The sequence below is a fragment of the Acanthopagrus latus genome, chromosome 13 (assembly GCF_904848185.1).
Source record: "Acanthopagrus latus isolate v.2019 chromosome 13, fAcaLat1.1, whole genome shotgun sequence".
Classification (NCBI taxonomy): Eukaryota; Metazoa; Chordata; class Actinopteri; order Spariformes; family Sparidae; genus Acanthopagrus; species Acanthopagrus latus.
In genome coordinates, this window is record NC_051051.1 from 9,214,690 (window position 1) to 9,234,694 (window position 20,005).

General features: G+C 42.8%; 2 protein-coding genes across 5 annotated transcripts in view; one reads left to right on the forward strand and one right to left on the reverse strand.

Moving 5' to 3' along the window:
• nrg2a (neuregulin 2a) overlaps window positions 1–7,566 on the forward strand; it is an 81,409-nt gene extending 73,843 nt beyond the window's left edge. For all 4 annotated transcript variants that reach the window (XM_037118469.1, XM_037118468.1, XM_037118470.1 and 1 more), the window contains one exon: window positions 4,057–7,566. In XM_037118469.1, the coding sequence (XP_036974364.1) occupies window positions 4,057–4,711 (655 nt within the window). In that variant the 3' untranslated portion in view covers window positions 4,712–7,566. The remainder of the gene's footprint in view (window positions 1–4,056) is intronic.
• A 2,563-nt stretch (window positions 7,567–10,129) lies between these two features.
• slc22a6l (solute carrier family 22 member 6, like) lies at window positions 10,130–16,629 on the reverse strand. The gene is made up of 11 exons (XM_037118569.1): window positions 16,180–16,629; window positions 15,593–16,096; window positions 15,295–15,398; window positions 14,933–15,087; window positions 13,325–13,493; window positions 13,080–13,203; window positions 12,871–12,986; window positions 12,573–12,787; window positions 12,382–12,490; window positions 10,778–10,981; window positions 10,130–10,657 (listed from the first exon to the last, which is right to left on the reverse strand). The coding sequence occupies exons 2-11, from the start codon at window positions 15,995–15,997 to the stop codon at window positions 10,570–10,572; spliced, it is 1,689 nt and encodes a 562-aa protein (XP_036974464.1). The 5' UTR covers window positions 15,998–16,096; window positions 16,180–16,629; the 3' UTR covers window positions 10,130–10,569.
• Between the last annotated feature and the right edge of the window lie 3,376 nt (window positions 16,630–20,005).

Sequence of the window (20,005 nt, forward strand, 5' to 3'; positions counted from 1 at the left end):
TAACTCTACCTGATAAGGATGCGAAAGATTGCGATGTGTTTTGATTTTCTCTGGAAAATGGCAGGAAACAGAAAGTAAGCATGGTTTCATTTAAAATAATGTTGGAAGCGACCCCGACCTCAACCCTGCATAATTAGATACACAACTTAAATGTGTAAGAAGTGGCCACCTGTCAAATTCATACACAAAACCAAAAGGAGGCAATCTATCATCAGAGTAACACTAACTGCTGCTAACTGTAGCTACCGATAGCTAGTTAGCCCAGTTAGCCATACAGTTGGTGATACTGTTTTTTTACACTGATAGCACAGGAGCTTTGGACCTGGGTTGGCCGAGGCTAGCTGCTTAGCACGATAACTTCAATACATAGATGTACATAGATGTCAAAACTGTTATTTCTTTAAATTTTGTTGATAGGTTTGGGACAAAATTTCTCACATATTGCACTTTTCACTTGAATAATTATGTAACTAATGTGCTTGATTTAAAATGTTAACAAAAAAAATGTGGGTGCCTGAACTTAAAAAAAACTCAATCGAAGCGCAACTATTTCACAACGTTATGTATGTTCATAGGCTCCCTGTCCTCTTGTCGGCACAGACATACCTCTGTATTTCCCATAGTCTGGAGCTGGGTCATGTTCTCTGTGTCAGTAGTACTCAGTGTCACTCATGGCTTGACTTTGACCTTGTTTTTAAAGTGCCTAAGATACACTTCCTGATTTTTTTTTTCTGGGGCCTTATAATAAGACACCCAAATCCCAAAATGCCTTCCCCGTCAGCTCTCTGCTGATGTTTAGAAATTCCGACACATCCATCGCTCAACAAGCCCACATTAGCTGTGAGCTGGGAGGACATTTTGGGATATGGGAGCGCAATTGGACCCTGTAACTAAAATGATGGCGTGTAAACACAGCGCTCATAAAAAAAATAAAGTAGGTTAGGTATTTTTTACGCGAAACATACTTATTTTTGAAGGAGGGGAATGATGCCGGATGAGCAAGTCTGTCTGTTGTTGACCCTGTAATTGAAGAGCCTGTGTTTAAGGTCTGAGTCTGCCATGCATGAGGAGGCCCTGCCCTTTACGCCCCTTTCCTATAGGTTAAAGGGGTTCTGTGACAATTTTTTTTTAGCAACATACGTGTTTTAATCATTTTTTTTATTGGCCGTACGTGAACATGAAGTGACATGAAAAACGAGCCATTCCCACTCCCTCTTGGGCGATTTGTTTAAGTACATTTCTTTGTGAAGGACTCAGGTCAGATTTGACTTTCATTCATGTTCTCGAGTGCCTCGTCTCAGTGTCTCTCTCCGCCCCGCTAACAGAGAGCAACAGTAGCTAACGCCAGATTGGAAATGGAGTGCATCAACGTGAACTTACGACCTGCTTCCAGCACAGCACAGAAGTTCACTGAGCCCCTGTAAGCACAGGCCTCGCTATTAACCCTAATATCCCCCGTGATGAAACCCTGGATTTTGTCAACATCAGCCAATCCAAATAGGATGGTTTACCATTGGGGAAAGGTGCTGTAAAATGATAGCCTAAGTGGAACCTGAGGAGTTGGCACGGTATAAAGGGCCCAGTGAAACACCAAGAGATTCCGGAGGATAGTACAGTATGTTATACAGATGGTAACATTTCACAGACTCTGAGGGGGAGCCAAGGAGGCCACAAAGCAGGCATCCGTCCATGAGATTCTTTTTTTTTAAACAAACAACAGAGTGGTCACATTCTCAGACGAGTGGGACGTTGTAAGTAATTAAACCCTCGCACGGGATTGTCACGGCAAACATGAGACTGATCAAGCGCGAAGCCAACGTATCCTCCCATGGGCGCGGGTCACAGGTATGAAACCGCCTTTTCCCTTCACAAACAAACAGAGGACATGAAAACACAAGTAGGTCAAACGCATAATACGAACAAAAAAAAAGAAAAGGAAAAAAGGTGTGCAGTTTAGAAACATCCACTGAGTTGGCGGATATAATGACATCACGACGGATGAGTCAGCGGGTGCCTTGCTGCCTTTTGGCTGAACGGAGTTGCTACATTACATTCAGGCCGACCAAAGACACTCTCAGGACCAGATGCAGGCCCTTAAACACTAACTAATTCCAACACTGAAGTTATAGTCAGTGAGACTTGGCCTGCAGTTCCTGTGAAACACTTGAAGTGTTGAATATGCAAATCGGAGCATGGCCAGCTTCAGTCGTGCTCTAACCAACTGAGCTAAACATGACAGCCGTGGAGCAGGGATTGTTTCAATGCACGCACCTGTGAAGTATGTCAACCTTACTGTGTCCTGCACGAGCCAATGGCTGCAGCAAAAACAAAGACGCGATATAAATCACACGGACTTGAAAAAAGAAAGCTCGCAATGCTGGCAAGTTGTCCTCTGAATGAAGCAAAAGACCAGTTTCCTTTCAAATCTAACCAGATAAGATTTGTGTTCTTACGCCAGCATGTACACTTGAATAGGGACTTGGCCATTGAGCTGTTATGCAGAGCCAGATTGCATAACCGGCGTCCCCACAGAGTCATTTCAGGTAACAAGCACCTCTTCCATCATGGTGGCAGCTTTTGCATCAGCTGAATCAGCAGTGCTGTGGGAATATGTCAGGCTTGCGTCTCACACAGCCGGCTGCAGTCTCCTCGAGGCAATAAACAGACGATCCGAGCACTCGCGTCCATAATGATTCACCATCAGTGAGATGTAACGACTGAGGTGCTTTTCAAATGCACTACCGTGAATGTTCAGTTGTAATATGATGAAGGTTATTATGACTGCAGGATTGCGCACGAAGAGATGCCAGCAAGTTTGGGCAACTAGTCCCTTTTTAAGCCTAGAAGGAGGCAGCCGTCATGCCTGTCCCTTAATTTCATATCCACTTTCTGCCTTGAAAAAAAAAAAAAAAAAAAAGTAGGCCAAGTTTTTTAGAGCTAACTTCTAACAGTAATTGTTGGTTCTGCATCTTCAGGAAGCTCCACATTAACTTTAGCGTTCGGCCATGGTTGCCCACGTGTTTTATGGCGCTCGTTTGAACAAAGAGGACGATCACAGTAATTATGAGCAGTGTAGATAGCAGTTCATTTAAAGATGCTACGGGGGAAAGATGAGTCAGGAAGTTACGCCATATGTCTGAAACATACGGGAGAGGAAATGGAATAGTATGGTCTGCAAATTATTATTATTGTTATTATCATTATTATTATTATCATCAGTCTATATGCAGACACGGGATGGTGTTATTGTGTCACTCTTTGCTCAAGCAAAAGCCAGACATAAAGGGGTTCGCTTTTAAAATAGGTTAAAAAAGTAGGACAATGGGGTGGCTGGGCCTGCTTATCGGGCAGGTTGGTCCGGAGCCTGGGGGGACAGAGGAAGACTGTTTAGTCACCGTCAGTCCTCATTACAGACTGAAGGGCAGCCGAAGCAGCTGCTCGTTTCCTGAGGACCTCCGGCTGGACTTGAGCTTCGACTGCTGGAGAAGCTCTTACAGAGAGCCATGTGGTCATCAAAGAATGGGTGCAAATATTATGACTAAAACTTGAAGATGTAGTTCAGACAGACTAACTGACTTGGCTTGTTTGTTTAGATGAATAGTTCACGTCTGAATTACTGCACCCAAAGGGCATAATGATAGTAATCTGATTCTTGCAAGCCGTCAGCATCAAGCAATTGTAGGTGTATACATTCTTAAACCCAAGGATATAAGAAAAGTGGATGAATGATATGCGTATGTAGTGAGTAAAATATTTAAAAATAGATATGCATATATTGTATTTAACTCCAAAATGCATTTAAGTAGAAGTAGAAAGTAGCACATGGAAAGACTCAAGCGAGGTACTAGTGTGGAGCCTACTTTCCAGCACTTTAGCTCAAGTGAACAGCTAAGCTAAATCTATGTATGGAAAAATACTTATTGTCCGTATGAAAAAATAAAATTGACCATTTACAGCTAAGTGAGTTAACAGATCACATGTCAAAGCTGCTCTTTGTGCGCTCCGTGCCTCGCTCTTCTCGATCTGACTATTTCCTCCCCCCTGTGTTCACCACAGATACGTGTCAGCCCTGACGACACCAGCCCGCCTCTCGCCAGTGGATTTCCATTACTCATTGCCCTCGCAGGTGCCTACCTTCCAGATCACGTCCCCCAATGCCAGCCATGCCATGTCTCTCCCTCCTGCTGTCCACAACCCCTACCCCCTGGAGGATGATCAGCCTCTGCTGCGCCGTTACCAGGTGCCCCTACACGACGCCCAGTGCCAGGAGCCCTACCGGCAGCAGCGCCGTACCTATCTAAATGACAGCAGGGGCAGCCTGCCCTCCAGCCCCTACCGGCTGGCTGAGGAAGAAGACTATGAGACCACCCAGGAGTATCTCTCCTCTCGAGAGCAACCAAAGAGAAGTGGGTCCAGTGGAACTGGTAGCCGGCGCTGGCGGAGATCCAGACTGAACGGCCACGTGGCCCCGCGTGGATACGAGGCATCTCGGGACTATGGGTCTCGAAGCTGCCTAACAGATAGTGAGTCAGAGGAGGACGGTGAGAGCACGCCCTTCCTCAGTATGCAGAACATGAATGCGGAGCCCTCCACCATCTACAGGCCGGTGGACAGTCGGACTTCTCACTCATCGGGGCGGCACAGTGGGCATGGGAACATGCACACAAGACTGACACACTCACGCTCCAAACCGGACAATACACCCCATTAAAGAGTGAAAATGAACCAACAAAAATCAATATAGTATAGACCTGCATCTATAAGAAATATTTTTATTTTATATAACTGACAGATATTCTAAACAAATGAAATATTTATTTTCATTTTAGCAAAAGTTGTCTACTAGTTAACAGCAAAGACTTTTTTATAGGGAAAACTCTATTTATATGTACATTTTGATTTACAGCATAAAAAGATGTGCCAGTTTTTTCACAACGTAAAAAAATAGAGTAATATTGTGGTGCCTTTTGCTGTATGCCGATGCCAGAGGGCCAGTGGAGGTTTTTGTAGCCTTTCTTATATGGACGCCTCATTTTTTATACACATTTATGTTTTTTTTTTCCTCTCTGGTTTTTCCTGTTTTACTCTTTTTCTTTCCAAGTTGCATTCTTTGAGGAGTCTAGCCCCACTGGAACATAACCCCCCTTCCATGTCACGCAATATAAACCACTTCAACATAAAGTGTATGTTTACATTAATATGATTCGCCTGTAGGGTTTATGATTTGGGGATCTAATAGAACGCCTGATGAATACAGTGTAGATCCTCTTTTTGCCCTCTGACTAATGTCTACCGAGAGAAAGAGAGGTCAAAGTGAGAGACTGTGTGGTTGTACGTGCGTGCGTGCATAGATGCCCGTGTGTGTGTGTGTGTGCGTGCGTGCGCGCATGTCAGTCGGCTTGCATGTATTTGTGATTGTTAGACGAAAAAAAAAATTCATTGTTTGTTGTGGTAACATAAAACGTGTGGGTCTACTGGCGTCTCAGCAGAGCGGACCGGAGAGCCTCTCGGAGGTGCACAGACTAGTGCTTTATCAGAGCAGTGACCCCCTCAGTGTAGGCGGACAGGTAAGGCTGCTGTCGGGTTGTGTGTTATGCAGGTCATCGCTTGATGTGTTTACAGCTATTCCGCCCCTTTTCCCAGCCTGCCCCAGTTAAGTCCCTTTCATTTCCCCGGCAGGTTTCCCCACCCACCCACGTTAGTCCATTACGAGGCCAACAAACACTGAGCAACTTGGCACAGGGTGACCCCTGCCATCAGAGGTGACGGCAAAACAAAAAGATTGCATCTGTTTCCACTCAACTCTGCTCCCCCACCCCCCCAATTCCATGCCTCATCATCCTTCTGTGTCCATTCTGTTTTTGTGGCTCGTGTTAAAAGGCCACACAGTGTCTCAGGATTTCCACAAGCACCACCCTGCACCCCCACCCCGCCACCCCCACCCTCTCCCCCTCCAACTTAAACCCAGTTCACCCTCGACTTAAGGTCTACCTAAGACTATGGCTCTCAGATAATGAAGGCCTAAATGTTAACATACAGTCCACCAGTTCCCTGAACACTTCCCATGCAGAGAGATTAAAAAAAAAAAAGAAAAAGAAAAAAATGAGCCAAGCGGAAAAAAAAAGAAATACAGCTCAGTCGAGGGCGGAGCAGCGCAGAACACGCTAGACAATATTCAATGAAATAGCTGTGAAACTTTCGGAGGATCATACAATGCAAAAATATGCAAACTTTCTATTTTGCTGTTTGATTACATCATTTTCTAAGAGGTGACTGTAGTGTGTTGTGTGTGTGTGTGTGTGTGTGTGTGTAAAAAAAAATCAAAAAAACTATGTGATGCCTGTAGTGTAGGATGAACTATCATGATATAAATGCATATTTACATGAGTTAGTTTTTTGAAGCCATTATGCAGCCATCTGTCACGTTTGTCAGCCTTTTTCTCGTTCACACCGCTCACGTCCATCGGATGACTGTGTCCATTAACTTTATGTTATAGCCGGGTTTGTTAGATGGCCTCCCCCCCGCCACCCCCACCACCCTGCCCTCCTCCCGACTTTAACATGCACACTTCCGAGTGACGTCAGATAAGCATCCGAATAGTGTCTCCTCCTCCTCCAATAGTACCGCGTACTGCTTTGTCTTGTTGACAGATCTGGTCATTTACAATGAAAATGATGACGACTTTAAAAAAGTGAACCAAACCATTTAAGCCCCCCCCCCCAGTCCTCCACTGAAGGTAAATATTTAAAAGACAATTCAAGAAATGTCAAACCCATTAGAAGTGACTCAGCGCGAGAGAGCAGCCGATGGGTGTTTCGTCGCTTTTGGTTCGATTCATCTCCTCGGTTGAAAAGAAAAAAGACAAAAAAAAAAAAAAAAGTTGAATGCTGAATTCTCAGATGGTTCTATGAAAAAAAAAATGCCTAAAAAAAGGATTGATCTGCAATTCTATCTATGTGGTGAATGCACAGTGGTATTGTTCTAGAGAAGAAGGAAAAAAAAACAAACAAAGGGTCTTTGGTCACACCTCACTTGCAGATGTTTCATTGAGTTTTCTCACCTCTGGGTCTAATTTTGTATGTCTGAAAAATGCAAAAGAAGACAGTGCTCCTCTAGTTTTAAATGTGATACTTCCCCCCCTCCACCTTGCCAGTCCTCTCACCCAAAATCGAGATTGCTACCAGGGCACGCCCCGCCAGTCTCTTCTGTTTAATTTTATGAGCCCACCCCCCTGAAAACACCTGACCCCACACCCCGCCCCCTCGCTTGAAAAATGTTTGAACACCTCTCTTCTGCATGTCCTTGTGGTCACGGTTAGATGGGTGCATGGTAAAAAAAAAAAAAAAAAGCAGCAGACAATTCTTTTTTTTTTTCTTCCAGTCAGTGAAAATGTATTTCATTTAACATTCAGCAATAAAAAAGAACCTTTCCCCCCCCATGTCATTCCCTGAAATATGCTAGAAATAAAAAAAAAGAGAAAAAAACTGCGAGATTGTCATAGATTGTAAAATAAAAATGAAAAATGAATCCACCTGTTCATATGAGAAAATAAATCGTTATTCATATCAATTTTTACGATGTAGTTATTTCTGCACCAAAAAAAAACAAAAAAAAAGGGCTTTTCACTCTTGCATTGTTTGAGTCACCTTTTGGTCTTCATGCCAGAACACACATAACATTTCTTTTTAAAAATCCGAGGGGGTTTTATAGACGAACCAAAGCTGTTTCACATGCCACAGCTCATACAGTGCCAGACACGAAAGCACGTATAAACACACACACCCTGCCTGAGAGCTGTCTGAAGGAGAAGGAAAAACACAACAGGTACAGGGCTGTCCTCAAATGAATACTAAAAAAAACCCAACTAACAATAATTCACTTTCTTAATAAGTTCAAAACTTTATTGTTCCTCCAACGTTATTGTCCCTTGGATGGATGTCACTGTGCAGAAAGATGTCTTGAATGACCACTTGACAGTCAGCTGATTTGATGAGTGTCAGCAACCCTCATATAAGACTCACTTTGTCCTCCACACATATATTCAATAACAATAATCTTTATGATGTAAGAAACACAGGTCGATATTTAATGTGACATTTTATCTTGAATTTTTTTTTTTTTTTATCATATACATGTATTTCTAATGTTGTCACATTAGCATGGATTGGCCACTAGATGGCGGCACAACATCAAGATTTTTTCATTAAATAGACACGAGCACACAACAGTGGTGGTTTGTGGGAAGAGGTGCCAACATTTACTTTGACCCTTGAGTGCAGTTCAGGATCCAAAACATCCATCATAGCAAATGTGGAGCAATTGAAAACACACCTTGGGATCAAGAGCCTGTTACAGTGAAGCAGTGGCTGAAACATACAGCAACTAACAGTAATACTTGAGTAAGAGTAAAGATATCGTGTTAAAATATTACTTTGGTGAATGTGAAGGTCAATCATACAAATAGTACTTGAGTTAAGGTCTTAAAGTATTTCATATTTAATGTACTTAAGTGACAAAAGTCGATCACACATATATTCACATGTAGCCTATGTGTATACTGTATACTATAGGACGATCCATTATCGGCCTGGCCAACTGTAAGTGTAGAAATATTCTATTACATGTAAAAGGTTCTGCATTAAACATCATCATCATTCAGAAAATAAAGTATTTGCATCAAAACATAAAGAGAGTACTGAAAGCAAAAGTACTCGTTATGCAGAATGGCCTCAATTCATCCTATATATTATATATTTACTGGATTGTGATTATCGATGCATTCATGAGAACAGCCCTTTAATGTAAAAGCTGATGGACAAGGAGCTAATTTGAACTACTTTTTCACCTGTCTGATCTGTAATAAAACATCATAATGTACGAGTTGGTTTTCATTTTGTGTTAAAGGGGAAACAAACAACGTTTCACCTCCTCCAGGTGTTGTTATTGTTGTTGGCGCTGCCGTTGAAAAGACAAGCAGATCATTTCTACGTTTTTCCCGCCATTGCACACAACAACAACACAGAACAAAATGTGAGTTTATTCAATTATTTATTCTTTAGTAGAAATAGAGGACAGGTTAATCTTCCTTTGTCCACGTGCCCCTGTAGTGGACAAAGGAAGGTTAACTTAATCTTTGTGTAAAGATAACGAAGTTTAACAGGGACCAGTGTAAAACGCAGATGGTTTCATTACTCTATAACCTTTAAGCAGCATTTATTTCATCGTGGTACACTGAAGCAGAAAACTTGTCAATGCACAGTTTAATATAAACTTAATATCATGTTATCATATGAATGTAATGAAGTTAATACTATACCATATTTGCCTCAGAGTGTGCAGGAGTAGAAGTACAAACCAGCACAAAATGGAAATATTTAACACTCAGTATTGTAGTAACCAGTGCGTGTTGGTGTTGTCATTCATTTACAGCATCCACAGTCGATCTACTGACCACCTGAGGGTTACAGACACTGCACAGTTCAGTGTAACAAATGTATCGAATATTTTTTTTATTTTTATTTTTTTTATTGAAACTATGTTTTGGTTTACTGTGATGGAGACGATGGTGAAAAGGCCCAGTGACCACAAACTGTGATACACCACTGTCAGGTGTGACTCAGCGCACGGACGTCTTTCTCACAACTTTCACCATGTGCTCAAAAGTAAGTCTAACTCAGCAAATTAATAATTTATGACTCACTATGTCTATCCAAAGTAAAATAGAAATAGGTCCTGCAGACACTGGCCAGACTGTCTGTGAGACTCCAGAGTTTAATCTTTAAAGACTGACCATCATCTTGAGGTGAAACCAGACGATGTCTCGCCCCGAGTTAACATGTAAAGTAAAAATTAAACCGGAGGTGTACTTTCAGATGTAATACCTCATCCTGTGTGTGGTCGCTTGGGGGAAAAAAACATTATGTAAAATCAGGTAGGTTGACACATTGTTGGATTCATTCCAGATGCATTAAAATGCAGATGCTTTTGCTGTGTTTAAATCTGAACCCTTGATTTCTCGACCCTTCATCTGACAATGACTCAGCCCATTTTAACGGGACCTTGTTGATTAATCATTCTGAGGAGCTGGGTGCGTTAAACAGTAAAGAAAATAGAGGGCAATGCCAGACATGCGTGAATATATGTTGATTTTAATGAAAATACATTATTCCTCACAAATACAAGGTTTTATATAAAGTAATAAGAAGTTATAAAAACACCAGTGTAAGCATCGCCTTTTAATCTTCAAAAAAGGCCTTTTATATAGGATCCTTTTATCACCACAGATATTTAATATATAAAACATAATTTGTTCCAAAGTCAGCTACTGTATAGCAGATAAATCTAAGTCTGATTGTGTGATTGCAGCTATTCATTTTCACTGTATTGACCTGTGCAGAAAAAAAAATAACATTGTAACTCCATTTGTCCAGCAGTCATAAAACACAACAAACTCCTTATGGAAATCAAATATACAAACAGGCCAGAGAGAAAGAAAAAAAAAAAAAGCAGTACCCACTCTACTTCCATTAACAACGTCAGCAAAAACATCAGCAACGACACAGGCGCCCTCAGGCAGCCTGCTTCAGGAGGTTGGCCTGCGTGTCCTGCAGGCTGATTGCTTCCTTTGGTGCCATTTTGGGGCCTCTTCCAGATCCCCTGTGTTTTAAATGGATAAATCAGTTTCTGTATCTTTTTTTTTCTTCTTCTTTTTGGTGATAACGATCGACTCTATGAGAACAAACAAACATAAGAAAATCTCGACTCCTGCAGACTTACCTGTCCTCCACGTCTTGTATCGTGTCAGGTAGGGGTGAGCCGAGCGTCTCTGGAAGAAAGATCGCAGCCACTCCGCTGAGAATGGGAGCCCCCCCGTAGATTAAACCTGGTAGCCAAGGAATGTGGTCCCCCGTGAGAAGCACCATGGGGGCCACCATGGCTCCGACGCGAGCCATCATGGATACCCAGCCCATGCCATTCTGACTGAGAGAGCAGCAAAGTTCAAATACAAACAGCCGCACTGTAACTACACGTCTTTAAATCAGCGGTTGTTTTGCTAGGGACATTTTTTGACTTTCTTTTCAAAGAGTGTAAAAACATTGCTTACGGTGTATAGTAGATATTACTTATTATCATTATTATTATTCATATGAAGGTTATCATTGAACATTTCCACGATATGTTTCACATTACAGTCAGATGTATATGACAGCTAGGGGGAAATGGCCGCCCTTCACTACCACGTCATTTGAGTATCCGTCGTGACACATTTCAGCCGTCTTTGTGGCAACTAAAATGGGTAAACGTAAAGGTCTCAACATATCTGTGGTTTCCAGAAAAATAAAATGCAAACATTTCTTCTATATGTTGGATTAGCACGAGGTCGCTTTGTCACTATGTTTTTTTGCAAAGCACATTTATGTTCAAATATCTCCGTATCACCCTACCATATTAATTTTTCTGCCCAATAACAAAGACTGAAAGGTCCCGACATCTGGTCAGAAATATCCAGCGGTTTCACGCCTACAAATGCTGAAACCGCCGGATATTTCTGACCATATGTCAGGACCTTTCCAGCTTTGTTTGTGGCTGACCAAACATGTATTTGAAAACCAAAATGCGATCTTATCCGAACTCTAACCAAGTGTTTTTTGTTGTGCTTTAACCAGTACCATTGAAGACTGAACCGACTAAAAGTTCTGCAACGTAAAGAAATGTTAAGTTTCAGCATAAATGCTGGTTTACAGAAATGAACGATGCCGACATTTATATCACTGCTGATAGAAGGGGTCCAAAGAGAGCCATGCATATGCGCCAAAACCCTTCAGGTGTTTGGACTGTCCCGCTGAAGCCGCAGTTTGAAGTATAACAGCTGTTTAGAAGACATGACAAACCAAGCTCGTGTTCCGACAAGGTCACTGAGCTCATGATGATCCCTCACTGCTTAGGAGAGCTACGCTGACTCTGTTAATCTTTATCTGCCCACCTCCCCTCTGACTTCAACTCGCTCCGCTGCCCCAAAACATGTCTGTAAGATAAACACCAATCCAACAGAACACACAACTTTTCTTTTGCTCAAGAACTTCAGTTTTGGTAGATTTAAAAATAAATAAATAATAAAGATTAAACTGCAGATCTCTAGAACTGGCGGCATAATGTGAGACCTATTTCTATATCATGGGTGCATGCATGCATGTTTGGCCCGGTTCTAGAGCAACCTTTCCTTTCCAGTTGTTCTTTAACGAAATAGAAATTCAGGGCTAACATGAATCCAGAGACACTAACCAATTAAACAAATGAACAGCACCTAATTGCACAATACAAACGTTAACAATTAAAAATGTCCAGAAGCTAAAATTCCACACTTGCCGGATGAGACTCACCGAATGATGGTTGGATACAGTTCTCCGGAGTAAAGGTAGCAGCAGTTGAAGGAGGCGGCGAGACAACCTTTACCCCACACAGCCAGACAGGTGCGCACAGTCTGTTTATCTACAGCGGAACATGCAATCAGACCACTGTTTTGTTTCTCTTGTGTAACATTCACCCTTGACACGCACGTGTTCTGACGTACCGTACGGCACCAGCAGGTTGATCAGGATGGTGACCCCCGCGACGATGAGGGCGCCGCACTGCGATGGCCGCCGTCCGATGAAGCTCATGGACACCGTGATGAGGACTTTGGCGGGGATGTCGACAGCGCCGAAGATCACTTGGATCAGGTAGATGTCCACGCCGAACTTCTGCAGATCCATCGCGAGACCATAGTAGGCGAAGCTGGTCGATAACCTGAGAAATCGCACATTTTGTCTCTGAAGTTCGATAGAATGCTCTCGAGAACTGTTTTTATTCAACAAGAGCGGGATATCTACCAGACAGCGCTGAGGCAGACCGTCATGGACCTCATTGTGGGCGTGCGGAACAGATCCAGGACAGAGTAGGAACCCTTCGAACCGGACATCTCCTTCTTCATCGACTCTTGCACCATCTGTGTATAAAGAGAAAGTTTTCTTAATCCCAATTTATTTGTCTTTAAACACAGACAGCAACATAACACCAAGAGCAAAACACTTCCTCTTACTTTCATGTCGATTTTTTCGCCCTCTTCACGCCGCCCATTGAAGTTGGCCACGCTTTTAAGGTTCGTGATGGCCTGCTCGGACTTGTTGCTCAGGACGAGCCATCTTGAGGATTCATGAAACCACCTGCACGAGATGTCCCTTGTTAACAGCACAGTAAACTGTACCCTCGCAACTTTCAAGCATCGATTGCTAGTTCTGGCCGCAACCCTCGCTTTTATTTGCTCTTTCATTATGCGCATCTCACCATGCAATGAGGAAGAAGACGTAGAAGGGCAAAGACACGGCCAGGGTCAGCCACCTCCAGTCCCGGATGAAGTAAGCTATGACCGCCAGGAGCAGCTGCCCCAACGTGTAACAGTAACCCGTTATCGTCCCCACCACTGTCCGCACACGGGTGGGGATCCACTCCACAACTACAAGTGAAAGAAAAAGACGTATTTAATTTGTTGCCCAGTCCTGGCCTGACCTGTCAAAATGATTTTGAGGAGATTTCAGTGCATCAACCTTAGTACTCTATAAAGCACTTAACTCAAGTGAACATACATGCTATAAAATATCATATGTTTGACCGAATTTACCCATATATCAATATTGTGACAATATTGCGTATTTCACAACATTATGAACCTTTTTTACCTTGAAACAACAGCTTCAAAGTCATGTTGATGGTACAGTGTCTTGTAATAGAGCGAATGGTGTGTCTGTCACTTGTTTCTGCACTGTGTAACTTTGGTGAAAGGATAGGATCACAGTATTACATACATGTTCATAACATTGTTATGATGTAAAGAGTTTTGATTACATCTGACAGACTGTTACGGACTTTGGATTTGTATTTAGACGGAAGTGATGCACTCAAAGCGTTTGGGGGCATCAATGTGCATAACATGCCAATTTCTGCATGATGTTGTTTTAAATTCACAATGCAAAGGGCTTTTTATTAGGCTATATTGCTGCACATCATCTATATGCTGACAGTCTCCTCAAAATCCATCAATCCATCCACTGTCTGTAACCACTTTATCCCTTTTATGGGGTCGCAGGGTTTTGCTGGAGCCCATCCCAGCTGTCTCTGGGTGAGGGCAGGGTACTCCCCGGACAAGTGGCCAGTTCATCACAGGGCCCTCACTGATGGCTTAGGCTGCCATGCTGCACATCAGGAGCAATTTGGGGTGCGGTGTCTTGCTCAAGGACACTTTGACATGCAGCTCAGCTCAACCTGGAGCTGGGATTTGAACCAGCGACCTTCCGATCACTAGCTGACTAGCCTTCTCCTCAAATTGAATTGTCATATTTTTTGATTGGATACCCAGATATCCGACAATATTGCCCATCACAAAATATGAATACAGTGAGATTTTTGTAATCAGTACTTATGTCGATATAATGCCTAAGTGGGTAACAACAAATGTTGGAATAACAATCCAGGTACAACACTGACTTTATTTAGAAATTGGCATTTTGTGTGATTTGGCGCCCCCCACAGCTGAATCCCAGGTCAGTAACAATTTGTCAGACATAATATAGGTATAGGAGTGCACTACAAACAAAACTGGTCGTGCCATAATAATGTTAGGTCACTGAAGTGACATAAGGTGGAAACAAGTGATGACGGAGCTGAGAAAGAGACACCATTCAGCCTATCACATGACACTGTGCCATCAACATGATTTAGAAGCTGTTATTTTAAGGGTAAGAAAAAGTTGCATATTGTTGCTTTAAAACCAGGTGCAGAAAACAAACAAAAATCAGACGTGATAAATACCCATGACTGTGATAAAGATATAATATCAGTGTATTGCCCAGACAATCGGAGCACACTGACTGCTCTTCGTCTGCTTTGTTATCTTACTGAGGGAGAAGGTGTTGAGCCCCAGGCCGGACAGAGCCATGCCGCAGCCAAAGCGGAACAGGCAGTAGAGATAGAAGGAGTTGGAGAAGGCGGTGCACGTTCCTGACACCGCCATCAGCAGGTTGGAGATGAGCAGGAGGATGCGTCGGCCGTACCTGGGAGTCGGGTAGATTTTTTTATGCACAGTGTGAGGTCACTGAAGTCAAACTACACCCCATCACTTGACTCGAGTAAGTTAGAATTCTCTGAGCAATGCTGCATTTAAGTCTAAAGGATGAATAATCACACATGAGCAACTGCAAAAAAAAAAAACACCATACACACAGTAACTGTTAAAATTGGGTGGATGAGATTAAAGTTACCTGTCGGAGAGGCCTCCAAAGACAAGAGCTCCCACAAGCACGCCTCCCATGTAGACGGTTTGTCCCATTTGCTTCAGAGAGCGTAAATCGCACACCAATTCCCACTGATAAAAAAACAAAACAAAACAAAAACATAGTAAAACGGCTCAAAAACTGCCAAAAACAAACATCAGCAGAGGTATTGTGTAAATTGCCAGTTTGTGTCACCAAAGATTTACCACACATGACAAGGCAACATGTAAAGCTGACCAAACAAAAAAGAAAAAAAAAAAGAAAAAAAGGCACACAGCCCCCCTACGTCGGATATGATGGTGGAGCTCCTCTCGGTCATGTTGAAGGACCACCCGTCTGTGCATCCCTGCAGATCAGCATCCAGACCGTCCACAGTGACGCCCCGCTCCCCTGAGCCGGAGCTCCCGTTTTTAACCAGGAGGTGCCATTGTGGGGTCACGTAACGCTGGCACCTCTGAGGCATCCCCGCCTGGTCCACCGGCACCGTGATGAGCAGCGTTTCCTCTGGGCTCATTTGGGACTGAGAGAGGTTTTTGTGCGCGCTGCAGTAGTGGTGAGGCACCGAGGCCACAAAGTTCTGCAGCAGGTTGTGGCTGGCCATCATCAGGACGGGTATGCAGAGGAGGGTCACATGCAGGATCTGGAAGCGTCCTGTGGCTCCCACCAGCTCGAGCAGGTCACCAAATGCCATGGCTGTGTGTACGACCGGACTTAATGTTATGGCACAGTAGATCCTGCTGTTGGTAGGTAGGTTGTACTTGGATGTGCAAAAGGGAGTATGTTGTAGCACCTATTGTGAGCAATCAGGGAAAAACATCAGCTGCAAGGAACTAGATCAAATGTGTCAATACATCTGAAATGGATCACACTCACCTTCTGAATCGGTCTTCTCACTTCATCGCATTAAAATGTCCACAGAATGAAACAAGGGCAGCATCTCCATTAAAAAAACAGCCAGCACATAATACCCCTCAAATCAAATAAATTCCCTGGCCAAAGTGTTCCAGAGAGAGTCCTTAAAAAATCAAAGAAAAAAAAGGGGGCTGGAGTAAAAAGTCGTCTTGTCGCTGCAGTGTGTTAAAAGTGAGTAATCGGCTCTCAAATTCCTACGGCTCTTTCTGAACTTTGGATTACTGGAAGTGCAATGGAACCTCTCGAGGTATTAGCAGCTCCTTCACTGAGGTAGAGTGCTGAGTCCTTGCCGTGCGGGAACAGTGTCTGGGTGAAACTGTTTCAGTACAAGTGAGCTTCAGCATCAAGAGCGGGTGCACCTCCAAGCCCAGCTCTTTTTCCTCCTTGAAATGCACTCCCTGCCCCCTTGTTGGTTACTTAACATGAGAGAAGGGGTGATAAAGTGTGTGTCTGTGTGTGTGTGTGTGTGTGTTTCAACGTGTTTGCACATGTGAGGTCAGCCACGCTAATCTGGTCTGAGGCTGTGTGTTTTGTTGTCAGATTCTTTAACAGTATCTTTATTTGTTTGCAGTTTATTCAAGTCAGCCTAGGGTCGGTTGGTTCACGGGATTAAGGCTATCAGCGGTGACCAAATTAGAAAAGGGAAAATCAATGATTGTGTGTTTGACAAAAAGTTGTAAAACGGGCTGATAGATATTCAACCATGTAACAGCACCTTGGCAAGGCGATCTCCTCTCATCCTCTGTCACCTCGTGTTCTAAAACAGAAATTGTCAGTCAATAAGTGACCATCCCATCATCCACAGCTGCAGGTGACCCTGACCGAGTCACATTGCGCAGACTGACAGTTACAAGACAGCACCGCATCGCAATCATTCCTATTTTACTATTTGCATTGTATTGCTTTACTGAGTGCTGTGTAGCTAAGAATCTGAGACACTTCTGCCCGACTTTTGTGTCCCGGTGATTAGTTTTGAGGAATGCGTGCACTTGTGTAATAATCAGCATGAGATGTCAGGCTGAATGAAGCTGCAGGTGCACCAAAGCAAAACAAGCGACTCTCAGCTTTTTCAGCTGTGGGACTCTGACGGGGGAAAATATCTGTCCTTTTGATTTCCTCTCTCTTTGGGGGTGTTTTGTGGCTTGAGCCCCTGAAAGTACGGGTGTTTCGCAGACATATGTGGGAAGAACTTCATGGAATTCCTAGAAGATACAAAACAAAAGTCGCACATGGACTTCAAACAGCGAAGTGGAGGCTGAGGGGTTGGACTCAATAGATGAATCTGCCAAACAGGCTCCAGAGGGTGAAACTGTGTATCTGTGAGATGATGGGATGATTTTCTGATATTTGTATATACAAGAGAAAATGTTCCCCTCATATCTAAAGTGATGGCAGAGCTACAGACAAACCAAGTAAGCCACAGCTTTTTAAAGGAGAAGTATTGGGCTTATTCTCAGGTTCAGAATTTTATCTTGGGTTACTACTAGATCAGCAAAGTTAACTGATATGTTAAAACAAAAACAAAACACAAAAGTTTCTATCACTGTACTCCCCCTCTGTCTGAAATGCTAGTTTTAGCTCCTGTCTCTTTAAGGCCCCCTGGTCTGCTCTCATTGGTCAGCTCACACATGCCTGAGTCAGCTCGAGCTTCCAGTGAGCTTCACTTCTACTGTGAATATGAGCCTAAAATTATGCAAATGTTTGACATGGTGACGCAGCTTGATGTCAAGAAGTCACATCATTTATATATATGTACACACATACATCTTATTTCTGTTTGATAATGCCAATTCATTTTCATTTTAGGGAAAAAAAGGAGAGTTAATGGCAGCTAGTTGTTGGCCAGCACCCAGTGGATGTAAACTAACAGCTTGTTTGTCAAATCAAATAGGCATAAATCCCATGGGGGAATCTTGCCATCCTGGATTCACCTCCCAGTATCACCGTAAACATAATCACCAGTGTCTGCGGTATTAATGTAGTTTTCCTGGAGTGTTTGAGTTACACCACCGCTTCTGGTGTCCTCTTCAAGTTGCTCTTAAGAAATTTCATGTAGTTGTCCCCTCCAAAGGTGATGTTTGATTTTTTTTTCCCAGTGCAGATTGAAATTTTGGCTCATCACATCTCATATGTGCTCAGAGTCCCTCTGCTGCCAGCAGACACATAGAAACCTCCCGCACGGCGTGTTGATATTTTATTGCATTTTCGTGGCTTACCCAAGCGTGAGTTAACATTACCTTCAACCCTTAAAATTGGAAACAGCGCTGTACGAAATGGCCTTGAAATAATACCACAATATTTTGATACATGGTACACGTTTCGAAACCTCCCCAAATGCACTTCACTGGGTGACAATCACAATATTTTTGACAATGTACCTCTGTATCAATACGGCAACAGTTTTGTAGGGATGACTATGGGTATTTTAACAAAATAGTAACACATGGAAACAGCACTCAAGATAATCCACAGACATTGTTTCATGCAGGAACAATTTTTTTTCTACCAGGCTACAACCGCCAACAGCGTCATGGACAGTGCAGGATGCAAATGTGAATGGCGTCCTCCTCGGCTGAACTCTAACATTTGTGAGTGGGTTCATGCTTAGCTTTTCTGCGATGATACGGTTGTGTATGCGGTCGTGGTCCACTAGAAAGAAAACAGTTCCTACAGGAAACTGCTCACAACAAATTTGTTTTTCAAATGTATTATTTCGGCGCTTCTATCAGCACAAATCCAGGGCCGTCTAGTTCCTTCGTATTCAAGAGATCGCCGACATGTCTGCTGCCAATATCCAAAACAATCAAGATGGATGTAGCTCAGAGGAAAACTTTGTTTTGTTTTGTTTTTTTATTTTGAAGTGGACTGTCCCTTTAAAGGTTTGTTCTGCCTCTTCAGTTATCTGCGGCTGTTGCATGTGTGATGTATGTTTGAACTTTAAACCAGTTAAACCCAGTGACAGACCCTCCAGAGTTATCTTTCTGTATATGGCAACTGTAAAACTTTGAACGATGCACTCGCAGAAAACAGCGGTAACACATTATACATCCTCTTGCTTCATGTCACTCGCTCTGTTAATAGTTACAAACACAACGATCAGGTCCAAAAGTCTGAGCCCAATACCGGGAACTGTTTGTGTTTGTTTACATTCATCCAAAAAGTTTTGCTGAAGATAAAAAGTTTACGGCATTTATTTATTACTTACAATTCCATCATTTACACATCAGGGTTTAAGACATTAGTCTCTTATTAAACTTTATTTAACCCTCGTGGTTATTTTGAGGTCTGTGCCCTCTTTAACAGCACCATGAACAACAACAACACTTTGTTTGTGTTGCACCTTTTGCACAAACAAATGCACCAAGTCTTTACAGGAATGAAACATGCAACAATTAACAGAAAATTAAATGGAACATGGCCTTATGTGATCATCTTCTCTCCTCCCTCTCACCTCACCTCTGGTTACAACAGCTCCTCCACCAGGCAACTCAAAGAACTTCATTTTTCAATTAAAACATGAATGAGTGTGTTTCAGTCGCTGGTGGTATTTGAGGATTCCACAATGTCAGCTCTAAGTGTTTACAGGCAATACTGTGTGTCAGATATCATCTCAAAACATATTTTTTACAGCCATGATTATTATTGTATCTGATATTTTTGGCATTTTTGTGATTATCGGAATCAGTGTTATTTTCAATCCCATGTCCAGTAAATGTAATACATTAAAAATGCATTACTCTGGTTCTAACGCAGTTTGCACGGTGGATAGAATCTATTAATATCTGTC